The sequence below is a fragment of the Canis lupus genome, chromosome 13 (assembly GCF_048164855.1).
Source record: "Canis lupus baileyi chromosome 13, mCanLup2.hap1, whole genome shotgun sequence".
Classification (NCBI taxonomy): Eukaryota; Metazoa; Chordata; class Mammalia; order Carnivora; family Canidae; genus Canis; species Canis lupus.
The window spans coordinates 2,102,112-2,123,725 of NC_132850.1; the positions used below are offsets into that span (position 1 = coordinate 2,102,112).

Below are 21,614 nucleotides of genomic sequence, written 5' to 3' on the forward strand. Positions count from 1 at the left end.
TCAGCTCAGGTCATGATCTTAGGGTCAGGAGATGGATCCCCTTGTCCAGCTCCATGTTCAGTGCAGAATCTGCTTCAGATTCTCCCTCTGGCTCCCTGCCCCTTTGCCCCTCTCCCCATTTGTGCTCTTTCTCTCTCTCTCTACTCTCTCCACTATTCTCTCCCACCTTCTCTGCTTTTCTTCCCTTCCTTCCTACAAAACTGCACTGCTTCTATGCAAGAGGGTTTTGGAAGACACGGAATAATACTAGTTCCTTGAGTCAGAGCCAAAAAATCCTGTAGCTGCAGTTTCCATGATACCTAAGAGGTCTGGGCTATATGGCTCAAGGAGCTACAATAAAAACAGGCTCAGCAACAAGGGATGTCACTCATCTTGGGTATGGAAGAGGAAAGCCCCCCCAAAGCAGTCTAGCCCCTTGCCCTGAATGTTTGACACAACCCTATCTAAACCACACTGGGTCCCACTTCATTCCAGCTTGCGTTTGATCACTTTGCCCACCACTTCAGAGGCTGATCATGCTGAAAAGATGAGACATGGTGCACAGCATCTAAGCCCTTCTGGTTCTTCACCATAGTTTATTTCTTTCAGTGTGACTCCAACTACCTACTACCCCACCATTGTTGATTCTATAAATCAATTTCATTTTGATTATTAAAAATGCTGAAATTGGTTGTATCTTTGTAAGATTCCTTTTTTTTTCCTTTAAAAAAGAAAATAGTCCATTACATTCTTCATATAAATTTTCCCTGTGAGGAAGATTTTAACAGAAACACATCCTCTGCTCCCCAATTTCTTCCTCCATTCTAATTGGCCAAGCAATAAAGAAAGACAGACAGCAAGAGGAGAGTAGCAAATGATCAGTACAATCACACTGGTGTATTTTAGAAAAATGCGACTTGCTTCAAAATTCAAAATCAGAATGAATAGACTTTACAATACCTGTTCTCTCTGTTTGGTGTCCACAGTTTTCCCAGGGGAGTGGTTTCCAAGTTGCTTATTCTCTTGAGATTCATGAATCTCTCCTTTAAGTTTTTCAACCTCAAATACAAAAGCATTTTGAATATGAGAATATGGGGTTTGGGGAGGTGGTCTGCTTTGTTTTTAAAAGATACAAGGAATACTGAATACATCCCTTATGAAAACATTTCAAACTATACACATAGGTATAGAGAATAAAAATTGAAAATTTCTTTCACATAATCTTACCCCACAATCCCATTTCCCTTTCCAGAAGTAACACTGTTCAGAATTTACTCTTCTTGAGTTTTATCATGTATGTATATATATGTATGTGCATGTATTAAGTATATTTTAAGTATTATTATAATAACTTATTATATAGCTTATATTACTTATAATATACTTAATATGTACATATATGTATTAAATATGTAAATGCACAAAGACTAAGACAACTTGAACAGTTGTTCATTCTTTTTATGATGGTGTTTTAAAAATGAAAAAAAAAACAAATAATACAAAATCTACCATGCTGACCATTTTTAAGTGCACAGTTCAGTACTATTAAGTACCTTCTAATTATTATGCAACCATCACCACCATAAATCTCCAAAATTCTTTTCATCTTGCAAGACTGAAATTCTATGCCCATTGAAGAACTCCCTATCCTGTCCTCTCCCCGCAGTCCCAAACAACCAATCTACTTTCTGTCTGTATGATTTTGACTACTCTAAGTACCTCACATAAGGGGAATCATACACTATTTTTCCTTTTGTGACTTACATTTCAATTAACATAATGTCTTCAAATCTTATCCATGTTGTAGCATAGAATAGAATTTCCTTCCTATTGGGTTGCCTGGGTGGCTCCACAGTTGAGCATCTGCCTTTGGCTTAGGGCGTGCGTGATCCTGGAGTCCTGGGGTCAAGTTCCACATCAGGTTCCCTGAATGGAGCCTGCTTCTCCCTCTGCCTATGTCTCTGCCTCTCTCTCTGTGTCTCTCATGAATAAATAAATACAATATTTTTTAAAAAAGAATTTCCTTCCTATTTAAGGCTGAATAATATTCTATTGTATATTCCACATTCTATTTATCTATTTATCCAACAAGGGATACTTGAATTGCTTCAAACTTTTGGCTGTCATGGATAACACTGCTATGAACATGAGTGTGCAAGTATCTGTTCAAGTCCCTGCTTTCAATTCTTTGGGTATATACTCAAAAGCAGAATTGCTCAATTAAATGGTAATTCTATATTTACTTTTTAAAGAAAATGCCATGCTGGTTCCTATAGTGACTGCAGCATAATTTTTCATTCTCAACAACAATGCACATGGGTTCCAATTTCTCCATATTACCATCAACTTGTCAATTGCCATATTACTTGTCATTTTCTATTGTTTTGATAAGAGCCATCCTAATGGGTACTTTTTTTTTTATAAATTTATTTTTTTATTGGTGTTCAATTTGCCAACATATAGAATAACACCCAGTGCTCATCCCATCAAGTGCCCCCCTCAGTACCCGTCACCCAGTCACCCCCATCCCCTACCACCTCCCCTTCCACCACCCCTAGTTCATTTCCTAATGAGTACTTTTATCCATTCTTGCAACAAGTATATTGTGAGCACTTAGTATATGCCAGGTGTTGTGTGAGACACTAGAGATATAACTGTAAAATGAAAATAAACTAAAATCGGGGGCAACTGGGTGGCTCAGTTGGTTAAGCATTTGCCTTTGGGTCAGGTCATGATCCCAAGGTCCTGGGATCGAGCCCCACATGGGGCTCCCTACTGAATAGGGAGTCTGTTTCACCCTCTCCTCCCTGCTTGTGCTTTTTGTTGCTATCTCTGTCTCTCTCTCAAATAAAATCTTTTTAAAAACCCATTAAAAATGTTTTTAAGATTTTTTTATTTATTCAGAGAGAGAAGCAGAGACACAGGCAGAGGGAGAAGCAGGTTCCATACAGGAATCCCAATGCAGGACTCGATCCTGGGACTCCAGGATCACGCCCTGGGCCAAAGGCAGGCACTAAACCGCTGAGCCACCCAGGCACCCCAAAACCCACTAAAATTGAAGAGACATATATCCAGAACTTGGAAGTACACATTAAAAATCAATAGAGGATGAAAAAGAAATAATTAAAAAATGTGACACAACTCAAACTTATCCAATAAAATAGAGAAATAATTTCTATTTGGTAAATTAAGTATAAACTATTACCTAAATCCTTATTAAAAAGAAAAGATCCTAAACTGACATAATAGCATTAACATTACTGTTTAGCATGGGTAGTTAAAATGTATAAAACATAAATACTGATAGACTGCATCTAGGTCAGAGTATGGCATCTATCTGGGATATGATAGGCACCAGGATTGGTCCTCAGTAATCATATGTATACAGTGCTCTAGCTGCTGATTGTTATTATAAACACATTTAAATAAATTCTAAGAAAAATTACATTGAACAACTTACCACTTCTCCAAGCATTTTCTTTTCTGAGTCAAGTGATCGAACCCGATTCCTTAAAGCCAGAATTTCCTCATCTAGTCTCTGATTATGTTCCTTTGCTTTCTGTAGGTCAACTGAATCTAAAATAGAACAGAACACAGTTGGTTCGACTGGATCAAAGTTTTGATTTGAGGTACTAACTTTAAAACTAAGGAAGTACTATTTCCTGGCTTCTTGTCAGTCCTACCATGTTTCTGCATATGTGGATCTCTGCACAGGAGAGCTGCTATGCTCTCAAGTCCAGCCCTAGAATATTCTAACAACCTATTGAAACAGAAAAGAACTTTTTTATTTCTCACACTAGACTAATGAGCTGGATTTTTTTGAGAATAGGATTTCCAGCAACAGAGGTTCTTTAGGGAATTGTACTTTTAAAGCCGTGGAGCCTACCTCCTAAAAGTCAAACAATCGAGAAAATCAACTTCCTATCTTGCTTGTGGTCCTCTCTTACATATCACATATTACTCCTAGACTCTTCTCTTCTACTTAGCAACAGTAAGGCCCCACAGATGACAAGTGATGAGCCACGAGCCGTGGACAGCCAGATTTTCCTAGCTAAATCAAGTTCATGCATCAAAATCATCTTTCTGCCTCCACCACAGCCCATAAAATGGTAGTTCCCTCTGAGTTTAGCACCTCATGTTAAGACCTGCTCTTTCCAGCTTTCATCAGTTTCAATATTGCAAACTTGCTGCCTGAGACTTTCCTAAATTTGTAGCTGTTTCTTTGAGCCACTTCCACTCATATTTCTTATTTTTCTTCTGTTGCCTTAAATTCTCTTTTGTTTTCCTTCTTCATCACTTGTTTTGTATTAATTATTCTTCATGTTCTTTCTTTATTTTTAGTTTTCCTCTTCCCATCTACTTTTCTCCCTTAGTATTTTTTTAATTTGAAAAATTCTGAAAACGTACCAAAAAGGGGGAAAAATTATTCACAATCCCACCCTATCTATGTGTGAGTGGGTGTGGATTTAGAGTGAGAGAGACAGGCAGAGGCAAAGACAGAGACATTTGGTTTTTGGCCTGTGCAATATTTAAAGATTTAAACAATGCTACATAATCTGTCTGCAAATTCACCACTTGTGAACATGTCATGGATGTCTTTACAGCACAATCCTTATAAAGCCATCCATTTCTCATTTGCAACTATTTTTAGATTAGTTTTACTGGATTTTGCTTTTCCTACAAATGGAATCTTAATATATGTATTTTTCATGTCAGGCTTCTTTTGCTCAATATATATTTTGGCGATGCCATCTGTCATATCGATAATTTGTTTCTCTCTACTCTTTAGTCCATCTTATTCATATACCACTTATTAACTATAAATCTTCATCCAGTCTCTCATTTTGTTCTGTACAATGCACCATTGTCCAAATGTGTCATCATGTGTGTCACTTTTCCCCTACTGAAGAAGATTCAGGTGCATTGCTGACGCTTTACTCTTATAAATAATTCTAAAATCATTATCCTTGTTCATCAATCTTTAGGCACTTATGAAATTATTTCCAAAAAACAAATTCCCAGAAATGGGAAAGCTGGATCAGAGGATATGTGCATTTAGAAAATTTAATAGATATTGCCAAATCACTCCTTAAAAAGATTGCACAAAGTTACATTCTGCCCATTTCTCCACACTGAATGTTACCAGAATTTTAATTTTCATAAATCTTAAAAATGCAGTTGAATAATGGCTTGTTTTAAAGGTTTATTTATTTATTTGAGAGAGAGAGAGAGAGAGAGAGAGAGAATGGACCAGAGGGGGAAGGAAGAGAAACCCAAGCAGACTCCACACTAAGTACGGGAGCCTGACTCAGGGCTCAGTCTTTTTTTTTTTTTTTTTTTTAGGGCTCAGTCTTATGACACTGAGATCAGGCCTGAGCCGAACCCAAGAGTTGGACACTTAACCAACTCCACCACCCAGGCATCCCAAATAATGGCTTGTTTTTAAATGCAATATGTTTTGCTGATCACAAATGAATATAGGCTTTTTGTTTAAAAGTAAAACTGTACAGTTATCTTCAAGTGAATATTCTCATCTAACCCTTACTCAAAGGGTTAGATGACCCAAAATAATATTAATACTTAGTAAATATTCATCAAAATATTTTATATGCATATACAGACAAGGGTTGTATTAAAAGTATTTATCAACTGCTAAAGTATGGGTCCTCACCTATAAGAACGTAGCTCTGGAGTAGAGTTCTAGAGAACTGCCAAGTATTATCCCTTTAATGCCTGGGAAGACAAGGGGTTGGAAGGACTCAGATAGTTGAGGTAGATGGTAGACAGCTGAAAGACTCAGGGTAGCAGCTATTTACAACTTATACAAAATTATTCCAGTGTCTTCACTGTCATACATTAATGTGTACCACTTCATAGCCATCCTATGGGCATACACACAGACACACACATCCAAAAAATAAAAACTAAAATAACATTATACTACATATATTACTCTACAGCTTGCTTTTTTTAACTTGATAATATATCATAGACATCTATTCATGTCTGTGCACATAGATCTACATCCTTCTTATTCATAGACGCACAGTCATTTAGTTAGCCAATCCACTGTGGATAAACACAACTTAATTTTGCTACCCCAAAAGTTTTCCTTTCTCTCTGTACTTTTACAAGTTCTTCTATAGTCATTAGTGATAGTGTAGTATTTTTGTCTGGTTTTGATATCAGGGTAATGCTGACCACTTAAAAGCTGGAAAGTATTCTGGAAGACTTTATGTAAAATCGATATCATTTATCCTTAAAAATTTTCTCAGAAAAAAAATTTTTCTTAGACATCTGAGCCTAGAGTTTTCTTCATGGGAAGATTTTTATCTACAAATTTATTTCCTTTGGCAGATTTCTTCTTCTTTTTTTTTTTTCTTTTAAGATTTAATTATTTATTTGAGAGAGAGAAGGAGGGCAAGAACAAGCAGGAGAAGAGGGAGAAGCAGATTCCTCACCAAGCAGAGAGCCCACATGGGGCTCAATCCCAGGACTCTGGGATCATGACCCTAGCCAAAGATAGATGCTTAAGGACTGAGCTACCCAGGCAGCCCGGCAGATTTCTTCTTGAGTGAGGATTGGCAGTTTGTCTTTGAAGAAATGTGCACAAGTCATATGGATCCTCAAATTTATTGGCATAAAGTTGTTCAAAATATTCTCTTATTATCTTTTTGGTCTGTAGAAATGTTCTTCCTGTCATTTCTTATATTGGTGATTTGTTGTCTTCTCTTTTTTTTTTTTTTTTCATGATCAATCAAGTTAGAAATTTATCAGTGTTATTGATCCCTCCAAATAACCACATTTGGTTCCATAATTTACTCTCTTGTGGTTCTGTCTTTAATTGTATTGACTTCAAGTCTTATTTTTAATACTTCTTTCATTGCACTTGATGTGGATTTAATTTGGTCTTCTTATTCTGGGTTTTTAAGGTGAAAGTGTAGATCACTTTGAGTCCTTTCTTGATTTCTGGTATAAGCATTAAATGATATAAATTCCCATCTAAGTACTGTTTTAGTTACTTTTACCAAATATTGATATGCTTTTTTTTTTCATTTTCATTCAAGTTAATTCATGGAAAATATTTTCTAATATCCCTTGTAATTTTTTCTTTGATCACATGGCAATTTAGAAATATCTTGTTTGGTTTCCAAATATTTGGAGATTGTCTAAACATACTTCTGTTATTGATTCTTAGTTCAATTCCATTATGGTCAGAGAACACAATTTGTGTGATTGTAGTTCTTCCACAGAAAGTTGTTTGATGGCTCAGTATGGCCTTTCCTTGAGAATGTTCCATGTGTACTTGAAAAGTATGTGTAATCTGATGGACTTTTCTATAATTATTAATTTGGTCATGTTGGTTGGTACTATCCTTAAGTCTTTATCTTTACTGATTTTGTTTTCTTATTTTTTTTCAGTTCCTAAGAAAGTAGTGTTCATTTTATAATTGCATTGATATATTTTTGAAAAGGAGGGTTAGCAACTCTAATCACCAATTATAATGTGTGGATTTTTTCCCCTCACACATCCAGGCAATTCTTGGACAGTAGCCAGGTATCCTATAATTCAACTCAATTCTGGCATTATCTAGTTGGAGACAGCATCAGATTCTACAGGTTAAGAGCTCAGTTCCACAAGAATGCCCACCACTTCAGATACCAAAGACAAATCCATGTTGTTACCTGTGCTTCTGACTGACCGGTTATAAATCAGAGGTTGCAAATCATCTTAGTTCAAATGATTTGGTAGAGGGGCTCACAGAATTTAGGGAAACATTTTATCCACTAGATTTCTGGTTTGTTATAAAGGGATATAACTCAAGAATAATCTAATGGAAGAGATGCATAGGGAAAGACGTGAGGAGCTTCCATATCCTCTCTGGGCACACCACTCTCCCCAAATCTCCATGTGGTCACCAACTCAGAAGCTCTCCAGACCCTGTCCTTTGGGATTTTTACAAAGGCTTCATTCATAGGCATGATTGATGAAGTCATTGGCCATTAGTACTGAACTCAATCTCTACCGGCTGTCCCCTTCCAGCCTTGGTAACCTAGGGGCTTTCCAAAAGCCCTCCTTAAGATAATAAAAGACATTTTTTATCACTCCCATTGCAGGAAATTTCAAGGGTTTTTGAAGCTTGGTGCCAGAAACAGGGCCAAAGACCAAATATATATTTCTTATTATAAATCACAATATCACTGGGGAAACCTAGTTTTAGAATTATTTAAAACAAGTAAAGGATTTTAATTATTTTTGTAGTTGCTACCATTATAACACTCAAAGTTCATTGTATTATTTATATCTGGTAGCATTTTTACATAGTTCAGCTAGGGTCAGATTAATTCACCAGGGATTCCAAGCCTATTGGCTTCCCAGTGAGCAAGTATGTATGAAGTATTGCTAAATTCATCATAATGTGTCTTGATCTCAGTAGTAAAATATGTGCTATTTCTGTTGACCACAGGTTTTAGAGTTAGATATATTTGGGTTCAAATACCAGCCCTATATTACTTAATTCATTAATACTCAGTGTAGCTATTGGATAACTCACTAAACCTTGCCATAACTCAGCTTCTTTGTCTAAGAAATGGGAATGATAATACTCACTATTTGGAATTGTGAGGATTAGAGTCAATGCATATAAAGTGCCTGATAGATAGAATGCCTGCTATTTAGTAAGAAATAAGTGGTAGTAGCAGTAATAGTAGTAGAAATAATAACAGTGACAATAGTGCTTTATCACTATTATTAAAGACATTATGTTAAATTGTGTATAATACACTTGTTATTATTTAGTGTATTATTAATCATATCTGCTAACATGCATCACTCACCATTTTCTTGCAGCTTCGTCAAATTTTCTTTCAATTTCTTAATTTCTAGCTGAGCCTTCTCAAGTGCAGAATCTAAAGAAAAAAGAAAATCTTTCTGTAAGGAGCAAATGATTAGCATTCCCTTTCTTTGGAAAACTCACTTTCTGCTGATTGTCCTTTGAGTTTCCACAAAATGTCACCTCCAGGAAACTCTTCCAGACTCCCCTTAGTGTTCTCACTGCACCCTATCATTATTCCTGATTGTGCAGTCTCGCAAGAGTTCTGTTTCCCTAACTGAGTCCATGTTGAAGAGTTTGGATCACAATAAACAATAGGAACAACTAAACTTTTTAAGCATGATACTCTCAGCTTCAATTACACTCAGAAATATTTAAAATTAATTCCTTCAATTAGTAATATTTAGAATTCTACCAGTAGTGGGGTGCCTGGGTGGCTCAGTCAGTTGAGCATCCAAGTCTTGATTCTGGCGTGGGTCATGATCTCAGGTTGTGAGACTGAGCCCCACGTCAGGCTCCAAGCACAGCAGGGGGTCTGCTTGAGGTTCTCTCTCTCCTCCTCCCTCTCTCTTTGCCCCTCCCCTGCCCCATGCATGCACGCTCTAAATAAATAAGACAAAACTTTTTTAAAAAATAATTTTACCAGTAGTTGCTAGAAACATCAAGACAACAAAATTTCAGGAAATACCTTTTGATACTATTGAAGAATTATATGAAGATGGCCAAATGGTACAGGGCAAGGACATGGGGCACTGGAGTCTATTGGATTTGGGTTCTCTAATCCAGGTTTTATCACTTTGCTTCCTTGGGTCTAGTCATTACCAGTGATATGTTTGGTGGGCTTCTATGTCAGGATGAAGAACCTCTCAGAAGTAAGAGGCTAACATGACCCTTATAAGAGATCATTCCTAATCACAAAGTAAATACATCAGCAAAATTGTGCATGTTTTATTATTACTCCCCAAACGCTCAATTCTTTGGAGTAAATCCCAGTCTGATCTACTAGATTCACCTAAAATTATATTCCTGACCATAACAATAGTTACTACCACTGCTACCAACAGCAGCAGCTACTAGTGTCAGATATATTAACATTATAACAAATCTTCAAAGCAAATACTAGCATTCCTATTTTATGGATAAGATAAAGGAGGCTCAGAAAAATTAAGCAATTTGCTCAGAGTCACATAATTGGTAAATGATAAAGCTGGGATCTGAACTCAGGTCTGTTTGAGTATGCTATGCCAGAGATGTGAGAATAGCTTCTGTTTTATTAAGACAATGGTTTTCTGGGACGCCTGGGTGGCTCAGTAGTTTAGTGTCTGCCTTTGGCTCAGGGTGTAATCCCGGGTGTCTGGGATTGAGTCCTGTATCGGGTTCCTTACAGAGGGCCTGCTTCTCCCTCTGCCCATATCTCTGCCTCTCTCTCTCTGTGTTTCTCATGAATTAAAAAAAAAAAAATCTTAAAAAAAAAAAAGACCATGGTTTTCTAATATGTTTGTCTCTGGAAGGAGAGTGAGTAAGAGAACACTGAATGTTCTGGGAACTACATGTAGTTTAATACTCCTTGGGTCTACAGTGCAAAGGATTACGGGAAATATAGGGTATGAAGCCATATAGATAGGCAAGAGCCAAACCAGAAAGGCCTTTGGGAAGCTCAGTATTTATCCTTCAGAATAAAATTTTTATGGAAGGTTAAAGTCCTGAGGAGGTAATCGAGAGGTTCTGCAAACATTTGATTTGATTTCCACTTAAAAAGCAACAGCAACCCATTTTTACATTAACACATACAGCCAAATATATCATATACAAAACTCAAATATATCAGAGACCACCAAATGCATTAACTCACGTTGCCAGGTTAGCTTCTCCTGCCATGCTCATGCAGACATGTGAAAATCATAGCTCTCCATTATTTCTCTTAAACTAGTAATATTTCTAACACTGTGTTGGTTGTAGGTTTCGGAGACCTCTCTATTATTTGACAGTTTAATTTTCTAAGTCTATTCCTTTAATGGTTACCCTAGATAATTTTTTAGAACTTCTTTTACTATGGAATATTTCAGACATATACAAAAGTAGATACAATAGTTAAGGAAATACCTATATCTATCATCCAGCTTTTAACAATTATTAAGCCATAGCCAATCTTGTTTCATTTGCATCCTTAAATATTACATATATATACAGAGTTCTATCAACTTTTAGAAGCAACCAACATTCTTTGCCACATGGTCTCCTCCATCTTCAAAGTCAGCAAAGGAGAATTTCCCTCATGTTGAATCCTTCTCCTACTTTGAGTATTTTTCACCCAGAAAAGACTAAGCCCTTTTAAGGGCTCATCTGATCAGGTCAAGATAATCTCTTTTTCTTAAAGGCAACTGATTTGGGACCTTAACTACATCTGTAAAGGCTCTTCACAGGAGCATCTATATTGTATTTGATTGAATTAACTGGTAAAAAGAATATTTACACCAAGTGGGGCTCTTGGAGACCATCTTAGCTTTCTATCTAATATATCTATTTCCTCCAGTTCTTATATTTTTAACAGCTTTATTGAGGTATAATTTTTGAGGTACAATTTACATAAAATTCACCTATTTTAAGTGTACAATTAAGTGACTTTTAGTATATTTACATATGTGCAACCACCACCATAATCTGATTTTAGAACATTTTATCACCCCCTAAAGAAACTTCATGACCATTTAGTTGGCCCTGATCTCAGCCCCAGGCAACCACTAATCTACTTTCTCTCTATATAGGTTTGCCTTTTCTGGACACTTCACATAAATGGAATCATATAATATATAACCTTTTGCATCTGACTTTTTTCCTTAGTATTATGTTTTTCAGATTCATCCATGTTGTAGCAAGTATAAGTATTTTGGTTTTTTTATAGGCAAATTGTATTCATTGCATGAATATTAGGAGTCCCCTAAATCACTCCCAGGTTTGGTGACTCTTAGGACTTGCCTTACAGGACAAAAGATATACTAATATTCACAGCTAAGATTTACTACAACAAAAGGATACAAAACAAAATCAACAAAGTTAAAAGGTAAATGGGGCAAAGTCCAGAGGAAATCAGGCTCACGTGCCCAAGAGTCTTCTCTTGGATGTGCTTAATTTCTCCAGCATGTGTGAAATGTTGTTTATCAGAGGAGTTCACTAGAGACTCAGTGCCCAAGATTTTTGTTTGGGGCTGGTCACATATATACCACCTTCTACCCATCAAGTACCAAAATTCCAGTTTCTTGGAAGGAAAGGAGGTGCCCAGCACTGTGGCACTGTGATTTGTAATAAGAAATATGTATTTGGTCTTGTTTTCAATCCATTTCTGGCACAGAGATCCTAAAACCCTTGGAATTTCTTAGGTGATGAAAGTGATAAAGGCATCTTATGTTAATGAGGTGACTCCTGGACCACGCTTAACAACAGAGGCTGGTTTCCAGAAGAACCAACCATGCGATTAAAGGGTTGAACTTGGTGGCTCAATCAGTTAAGCATCTGCCTTTGGTTCAAGTCATGATCCCAGGGTCCTGGGATTAAGTCCCACGTTGGGCTTCTGCTCGGTGGGGAGCCTGCTTCTCCCTCTCCCTCTGCCTTTCCCCCTGCTTGTGCTTGCGCTTTCTCTCTCTCTCTCTCTCTCTCTCCTCTGTGTGTGTGTGTTTGTGTGTGTGTGTGTGTAAAATAAATGGATGGAATCTTTAAACAAATAAAATAAAAATCAAACAAAGGGTTGGAACTTCCAATTATCCTCTGACCTCCAGGGACAGGAGAGGAGCTGGAGGTTGAATCAATTACCTATAGCCAATAATTTAATCAACCATGTCTATGTAATGAAGCCCCCATAAAAACCCAGGAGAGGGTTTGGAGAGCTTCTGGATTGGTGAACACATGGAGATTTGGGGAGGATGGTGCACTCAGAGGGGCATCCCCTTCTATCTGGCTATTCCTGATTTGTATTCTTTTATAACAAACCAGTAACCTTGTGACAAAATGTTAGAATTTCTGAGTTCTGTTAGTCACTAGCAAATTAATTGAACCCAAGGAGGGGTAATTAGAACTTCTGATCTAAAAATAAATAAATAAATAAATAAATAAATAAATAAAGAACTTCCAATCTACACCCAGTTGGCAGAAGCACACAGGTGATACCCTAGGCTTGCAACTGGCATCTGAGGAGGTGGGGAGCAGTCTTATAAGACTGAGCCTTAATCTGCGCAATCTTTTCAAAAAAAAAAAAAAAAAGAGGAGGGCACCTGGGTGGCTCAGTTGGTTAAGCGTCCAACTCTTGATTTTGGCTCAGCTCATGATCTTGGGGTGAGATCAAGCCCTGGGTGGGGCTCCATGCTCAGCTTAGGATTCTCTCTCTCCTTTTCTCTCCTCCCCTGCCCCTTGCAGGCACATGCTTTCTCTCTCTCTTCAAAACAAAACAAAACAAAACTGAGCCTTAATCTGTAGAATCCAACACTATATCCAGGTGAACAGTGTTAGAATTAATGGAAAATAGTGTTAGAATTAAGTTGAATTGTAGGACACCCAACTGATGTCCAAGAACTGCTTGGTCGTAATGAGAGACACCTCCCTCTTCCACATTAAAATTGGGATCCAGGAACCCTAAATAAGTAAGTGTAAGCCACATAGTTTGTACAAACATTAAGGCACAGTGAGCCATTATTACCAGTTAGGGAATGGTGAGAACCTTCCCAAAATTCAAGTTCCCAGATGTTATCCAAGGACTGACCTTCAAGCATGCCTTTCTAAGGATAGCAGCGTCAAGTTTTTTCTGTTAACTATTTCCTACACAAAGTGAATATATCACATTTTGTTTATCCATTCATCAATTGATAAACATTTGGGTCATTTCTTCCTTTTGGCTATTGTAAATAATAGTGCTTGGAACATTCACATATAAGTCTTTGTGTGGACACATGTTTTCAGTTCTCTTGGGTAGATACGTAAGAGTTAAATTGATGGGCTTCATGATAAGTCTACATTTAAAATCCTGAGAAATTTCAAAATTATTTTCCAGTATCTGTATCATTTTACATTGCCATCAGCACTATATGAAGGTTTTAATTTCTCCACATTCTTACTAACACTTGTCATTGTCTTTTTTTATTAGCTATTTATTCTAGTGATTGTGTGTGGTATCTTATTGTGGTTTTAATTTGCACTTTCCTAATGACTAATGATGTTGAGCATCTTCTATGTGCCTACTGGCCATTCATATATCTTCTCCAGAGAAATGTCTACTCATTTTAAAATCATACTTTCTTTTTATTATTGGAGTATAGGAATTCTTTACATATTCTAAATATAAGTTCTGTATCAAACATATGATTTGCAAATATTTGCTTCCAGTCTAGGAAGTTGTCTTTTCATTTTCTTGATGTTGTCTTTTGAAATACAGAAATTTCAAATTTTTATTAAGTCCAGTTTATTAGTTTTTCTCTTACCACCTTTGCTTTTGGTGCTGAACTAATATATTATTGCCTAATCCAAGATCATGAAGATTTATTTACTCTGTTTTCTTCTAAGAGGTTTATAGTTTTAACTCTTATTTAGCTTTGCAGTCAATTTTTGTGTAGGTTGATGTAGGACACTTTATAAAGCAAATCCCAGAAACCATATCACTCATCATAAATATTTCACTATATATCTCTAAAAGATAAGAAATCTTTTTTTTTTAGTGTTGCTCATTATTTTACTTTATAGTTAAATTACAAGATAAGAACTCTTTTTAAACATAAACTTCACATGTGGTTAGGGAAATTTAACAATTCCTTACATATCCAGTACATACTCACATTTCCAATTTTTTCACCAATGTTACAAATGTGTTTGAATCAGGATCCAATAAAGGCCACATGTTATATTTGGTTATTAATTCCCTTAAATTTTAAAAAATTCATCTTTTTATTTCAATTTGTTTATTGAAGAATACTCTAAATATCTCACATGAATTCTGTTTTATTCTGAATAAATATCTTTGTTACTATCCAGAGTTTTTCATTCTCATCCAAATTTTTGGATGTGATATAGAGAGAGATAGAAAATAAACTAAAATAGAGTACTTCATTTAAAAGAGTCAGTTTGGCGGTACCTGGGTGGCTCAGTCGGTTGTGCAGCTGCCTTTGGCTCAGGTCATGATCTTGGGGTCCTAGGATTGAGCCCCATGTCAGATTCCCTGCTCAGTGGGGAGTTTGCTTCTCCCTTTCCCTTGGCCTCTCCTCTCCCTCACGCTCTCTCTCTTTCAAATAAATAAATAAATAAATAAATAAATAAATAAATAAATAAATAAATTTGTTGTAAGTAGACTAATACTTGGTAAACATTGTCATGTAACACAGTTACCTAGAAATACATTGACTTATAAACTGAGAAGTCAAGAATTTTATACATAGGGCACACACTGGTACTAATATTTTATTTTGTTTTATTTTTATTCTTTTTGATAGTACATATATTTTTAAAGGACTTGATAATTTAACTTCCCAACAGTCCCCCAGTATACTGACTGTAGAGAGACAGCGTTCAGTTAATAGTTTAGGATCTATGAGACCAGCCAACTGGTTATAGAACAGGGTGCCATGTGATGGTATTCTGTTGTGTCCAAATGTAACTAAGAGGAATGAGTGTCCTGCTTTTCCTTTCTCCTTCCATATTACAAGTAGCAAAGACTGCTTTTCATCATATTCACAAAGCCAAATTTCTTTCACTTTTTAAAAAGTTGGGTGTAGAGCTTGCATACAGTAAAAATTCATCCTTTCAGGTGGACAGTGAATTTTGACAAATATATATAGTGGTATAATCACAAACCCTATTATAGAACAATTCCATATTCCAAAAATTCCTTTGTGTACACTGTTTAAAACACATTCCTAACAAAATCCCAACCTCTCTGATATTCTTCGTTTTTAAACCATAATCAAGTCAGCAGAATCATTATTGTTTTAACATTTAACACTTTAAAGATACAATCCTAAAGTAACTTATATACTGCATTTGAAAATTGACCTAATTTCTTAGTCATTGTAAATTATAAATATAAAAGGGGGATAAAAGTTTAAACTTTATGCTAAAATAAATTATTGATAAAGTGAAGACTGAAATATAACAATGAAACCATGAAAGCGCAATAAAACACTAAAGGGATGAATACTTTCAAAAACCTTGTAATGATATAGAAAAGGCTTTTACACATGAAAACCCAGAAGCCATACAGAATAATAACTCTGCTAAACCCAACTTGAAAAATATTAACATTTCTATATGGAAAAAACCCCAATGTAACATTTATAACCAACAAAAGGCTCATATCCAGAATATATAAAAGAATTTTTTTAAATTTCTTTTGTTCTTTTGCTACTAAGTAGTCTCTACGCCCATTGTGGAGCTTGAACTCACGATCCCAAGATCAAAAGTCACATGCTCTATGGATTGAACCAGCCAGCTGCCCCAGGAATATATAAAGAATTTTTACAAATTAATAAAAAATACAACCCAATGGAAAAATATATATAAGACTTAAGCAGGTACTTCACAAAAGAATATATCTAGATGAGCAACAACAACAGTAACAACAAATTATGACAGGGTTTTCAACTTCATCAGCCATCAGGGAAATGCAAATTAAAGCCATAATTACATACCACTACACATTTATCGGAAAAGTCAAAGTTAGTAAGACTGACAATACCAAATACTGACAAGAAATGTAGAGTAACCAGTCTCCTATACAGCTGAGCAGAGTTTAAATTAATACAACTCTTTGGAAGACAGTATAACAGTTATCTACCAAAGTAGGTTATACACATAACCATTCAATCCAATAATTAGTATATCACAATCAGAAATGTGTTGGTAAGTCCAAGAACATCCATAGCACTATTCATAACAGAGCACAGCTGGAAGCAACATAAATGCTCACCAACAGTAGAATGGCTAGATAAAGTAAACTATATGTTTATTCAGTGGAATATTATACAACCAGCATAAGTGAACAAAGTGCTGCTACATGCAACAACAGAGTGAATCTCATGGACATAAGACTGAACATGAGAAACAAACTAAATTTAAAAATGCATATTACCTGCAGTCAAAACTCAGAAACAGTATTAAAAGTCAGGATAGTGGTTACTTTTGGATGGAAGAGAGGGTGTAGACCTAGAAAGAAGAAACAAAGGGGGCTCTGGAATGCTGGGAGCTTCTTGGACCACATGGTGCACACTTAGGAGTTGTGCATATTTTGGTAGGTATGTTATGCTTACGCTTCAGTAAAAATTTGTAGACAGTGTACAAAAAGAAGCCATTTATCAAACTTCTATGTGTTTGTCTTAGAAGATTTTTTTTCCAATGCACTCATGTTCCACCCTGAGAAAATATCAATTACATTGAAAACATCATCAGAAATGTTCATCTGCAACCACAGCTTACCTAATTTACTCTGTTCTTTCTCCTTCCTTTTTAGTTCATCAGTGAGCCTTTGGATCTCTTCCTGGGCCATCCCTAACCTCTCTGCTACTTGTTTTGCATTCCTCTCCAGGCAGGTTTGTGAAATTTTAGCTTTTTCCAGGTCTTCACTATGGGACTGAAATAAAACTATTATTAGTTTTAAACTAACAAAAACTAAAATAATTTTTTAAAACAAAAATTAAATGTATTTTTATAACACTGTACTATTTCCTACAAGCATTTGAAAGCTAATAAAGAAAAGTAGCAAACAATATTTCATTTATATGTATTTCTTTTAAGTTGAAATATAAAATTGATACTTGATTTTTTACCTATGAACATACAACTTCATATAGTTCAACTTAATATCTAAGAGTTTATGATTAAAAAAATAAGAGTTTATGATTATATGATTATAAAAAATAGAAATTTTATCATAAAAATGAGTATCATCTGGCAAAAAAGAGAGAAAAAAATCCTTATGTATATGGTCCATTAAATACAGTTTATAAAATGTTTTCACATTTAATTTCAAGATATGAACACACTCAAATGTTTATAGCTCCTTTTCTGCAATTATTTTCAAAGTATTTTAAAAGCTAAGAAATTCAGTCTCAATTATACCTTACTTTTGATCCCTAAAATATGTATTATTTATATAAACATCATACAACTATTTCTGAAAGACAACCAAAATACCATCTACATAACAAAATCACTTCTAGGATATTGGTATATATCCCTGCAGTATTTTTTATTTATATACATTTTTTATGTAGTCATAATCCCAATCTATATACATGTTTCTGTCTTTTTCATTTAACATTATATGAGAAACATTTACCCAAATAACTGTACAGATTTTGTAATGATAATTTTTAAAAGCTATATAATGTTCCAAAGTAGGTGTAATATGATTTATATAATTATTTAAATATTTGGTAGTTTCCAATTTTTGCTATTTAAAATAATACTATGATATACTTTTATCCATATACATTTATCTTGGGTTATTTCCTGCAGTTAAATTTCTAGCACATAGTTTATTTACTGGATTTAGCACTTAATAACATTTCCCCAGATTAGAAAATTTAATTCTATGAGGAGAATTGATTATACTTAAAATAATGTGCTGTATATATTAAAAGACTACCCCCAAAAAAGGGCTCCAAACATATTTGGGAAGAAGTATGTATTATCCCAAAGTGATTTTTCAAAGGATATAACACATATTGATTGTTTAAATTTTGATACATTCAATAAAAATTAGCTATTATTTTTTTCTTTCCAAATCTTTGTGATATGTTTACAATACTTTTACGTATAATTTTATAATTTTCACAGCATATATTTTAATATATTCAAACAAAATACTTGGTAAAAACTAATGTGTAATTAGCTGTGATTATTAAGTGAAGGATTCTTTTTTTTTTTTTTTTTTACCTCACTCAAAATTTTTTCAGATTGCTGCACAGGTTCCTGATATTTCTCGTGTTCTCTTTGCAGAGGCTGGTAGACTTGTTCAAATGTCTCCTAAATAAATAATAAGAGATAAATGAAACTTGCATCAGTCTTTGTAAAAAAAATGTCATTTAAAATTTTTTTTAAAAAGAAAAAAAAGGGACACAGTCCAATCCATTTTATGAGGCTAGGCTATCCATTCTCAATGAGACAATATCATCCCCAAAGGAGTGAAAATTGGTTTCTACAGGGGCAAAAAAAATCGTACTCTTCTTATGTACAAAGCATGATACGCCTACAGTATATAGAACTCTACAGTAGTAGTAAATCTAAAAAATCTCATTACAGAGGCAATAATGAAAAATGGCTGGTTAACACTGGCTAGCCAAACCTTGAGATTAAAACCCAACAAAGATAACAGGAGAAAGAAAAATCACAGGGCAATCTTCTTATTCATAAACATAGATTAAAATTTTATCAAATCTAACCTGATAATATCTAGGAAGGATAAAATATCATTAACAAGTTAGATTTATCCTAGGAATGCAAAATAGGTTTAACATTAGAAAAATAAATCAACAAAATTTTCCCATTAACAGATTCAAGTTTTAAATAATTTCATCATCAATGACTATAAAAAACTCTTAGCAAACTAGAAACAAGAGTATAAATGATAAATAAACAGTACCATTTGAAACAAAACCTTTAGCAAACATCATACTTAATGAATCACTGAATGCTTTCTCTGATATTAATAACAAGATGAAAATACTATTTAATACTAATTATATTAATTTCAAGGTAATACTAGAGGGCCTACCCAGTAAAAGGCAAGAAAAAGAAATGAGAGGTGCCTGGGTGGCTCAATCGCCTTCAGCTTGGGTCATGATCCCAGGATCCTGGGTCAAGCCCTGCATGGGGCTCCCCGCACAGTGGAGAGCCTGCTTCTCCATCTCCCTCTGCCCACTACTCTCCTGCTTGTGCTCTCTTTCTCTCTCTCTCTCTGTCAAATAAATAAAGTTTTAAAAGAGAGAGAGAGAAAGAATGGAAAGAATAAGGGCTGAAACGGAAGAAATGAAAGTATCATTATTCTCAGATAATATGATTGTACAGGTAGAAAATATTTTAAATCTTCTAATAAATTATTAAAATGAATAAGAGGGGCACCTAGCTGGCTCAGTTGGTAGAGTACATGACTCTTGATCTGGGGTTGTAAGTTGAAGCCCCACACTGGGTGTGAAGCCTACTTAAATAAATAAATAAAAATAAAGAGGAAAAGTAGTTTATAAATAAGTAAATAAGTAAAATGAATAAAAAACTTTAGCAACAATGTTAGATATAAGTCAGTATAAAATAATTGCATTTTTAAATACCAGCCACAGATAGTTAGAATATTAAATTCTTTTTAAGAAGATAACATTTGCTATTAATAGCATCCAAAAATGTGAATATGAAGTACCTAAGAAAAAATGTAACAAGAGTACAAGAGTTTGTGGGGAAAATCATAAAACTTTACTTATTTCACTCAGCAAAAAATAAATGGATATTCTATGATCACAGATCACATCAATATTGTAAGATAGTAAATTCCTCTTAAACTGATTCAATACAATCAAAAATCAAAATCCTAGATTTTGTAATAACATGAATCAGATTGTTACTCTTTCCTCTTAAAAGTGTTTAGTGCCTCTCCAGACCTTCTATAACAAAGTCCATTAAATGTTTTTATGCCTTGGGGCACCTGGCTGCCTCAATATGCATAGCCTGCAACTCTTGATCTTGGGGTTGTGGGTTCAAGCAACCTGTTGGGTTTAGAGATTACTGAAAAATAAAATCTTTTTTTAAAAATAATTATTTTTTTATTTTTATTTATGATAGACACAGAGAGAGAGAGGCAGAGACACAGGAGGAGGGAGAAGCAGGCTCCATGCCGGGAGCCGGACATGGGACTCAATCCTGGGACTCCAGGATCGCGCCCTGGGCCAAAGGCAGGCGCCAAACCGCTAAGCCACCCAGGAATCCCTGAAAAATAAAATCTTTTTAAAAAAATATTTATGCCTCTAGTATGGTTCAGGAACACTGCTGGGTGCTGAGTCCAAATTTGAGATTAGTGTATGAATCTCACCATGATGTAGTTCCTGAAAACATCTCCAGCCACATTACTTAGCATTCACTTCCGTGAACCACCATGTAATAACACATTGTTTCCTCTGCTAGGAATGTCTTTCCCAGCATCTTTATGTAGCTAATACATATTCAGCTTTCAAAATACTACTCAACATCTTCCTCTGGAAGACGAGAGATGGAAGATGTTCTTCGGTCACCTATCACATCTGACTCAGCCACTCCTCTCAGTTTCCCGAGCCTTCTGTGCCTTCCTTTATCATGGGACTTTATACACTGAACTATAATCACTGGCTTTTTTCTTCCATCCATTACCTTGTAAGTTCCTTGCAAGCCCAAATCATGTCTAACTTGACTTTGTTTCTACATCCACTGGGACAGAGCCTGGCAGATGGAAAGTTCTCGATAAACAATTAACAATAATGCTAATTAATATTCTGATTTCTCTTCAGATGGCATAAATCTTTCACTTTTTATTATATATTTCTGTGGAGGAAAAAACCCCCACAATAATGCTAATTAATATGTGAGGTACTATTCTACAGTCTTATACATGTTATTTCATTTTCATGATAACCTCATGGAGTAGTTAAGTTGATCTCAGATTTTATAAATGAGAAAATCAAGACTCACAAAAGTTCACTAACTTGCTCAAGGTCATACCATGAACAAGTGGCAGAGATGTTCCTCCAAACATAAAAGCTATATATTTGGAGTGCCTGAGTGGCAAAGTTGGTTGAGTGGTCAGCTCTTG

At 35.1% G+C, this 21,614-nt stretch overlaps 1 protein-coding gene across 1 annotated transcript in view; it reads right to left on the reverse strand.

Annotated features, from left to right (window-relative positions):
- The window catches only part of CCDC30 (coiled-coil domain containing 30), a 118,588-nt gene that overhangs the window by 80,596 nt on the left and 16,378 nt on the right, over positions 1 to 21,614 (reverse strand). Inside the window, exons 4-8 of the mRNA XM_072771624.1 lie at positions 18,719 to 18,808; positions 17,258 to 17,411; positions 8,817 to 8,888; positions 3,440 to 3,555; positions 940 to 1,038 (exon numbers count right to left, since the gene is read on the reverse strand). Coding sequence (XP_072627725.1) covers positions 940 to 1,038; positions 3,440 to 3,555; positions 8,817 to 8,888; positions 17,258 to 17,411; positions 18,719 to 18,808 — 531 coding nt within the window. The remainder of the gene's footprint in view (positions 1 to 939; positions 1,039 to 3,439; positions 3,556 to 8,816; positions 8,889 to 17,257; positions 17,412 to 18,718; positions 18,809 to 21,614) is intronic.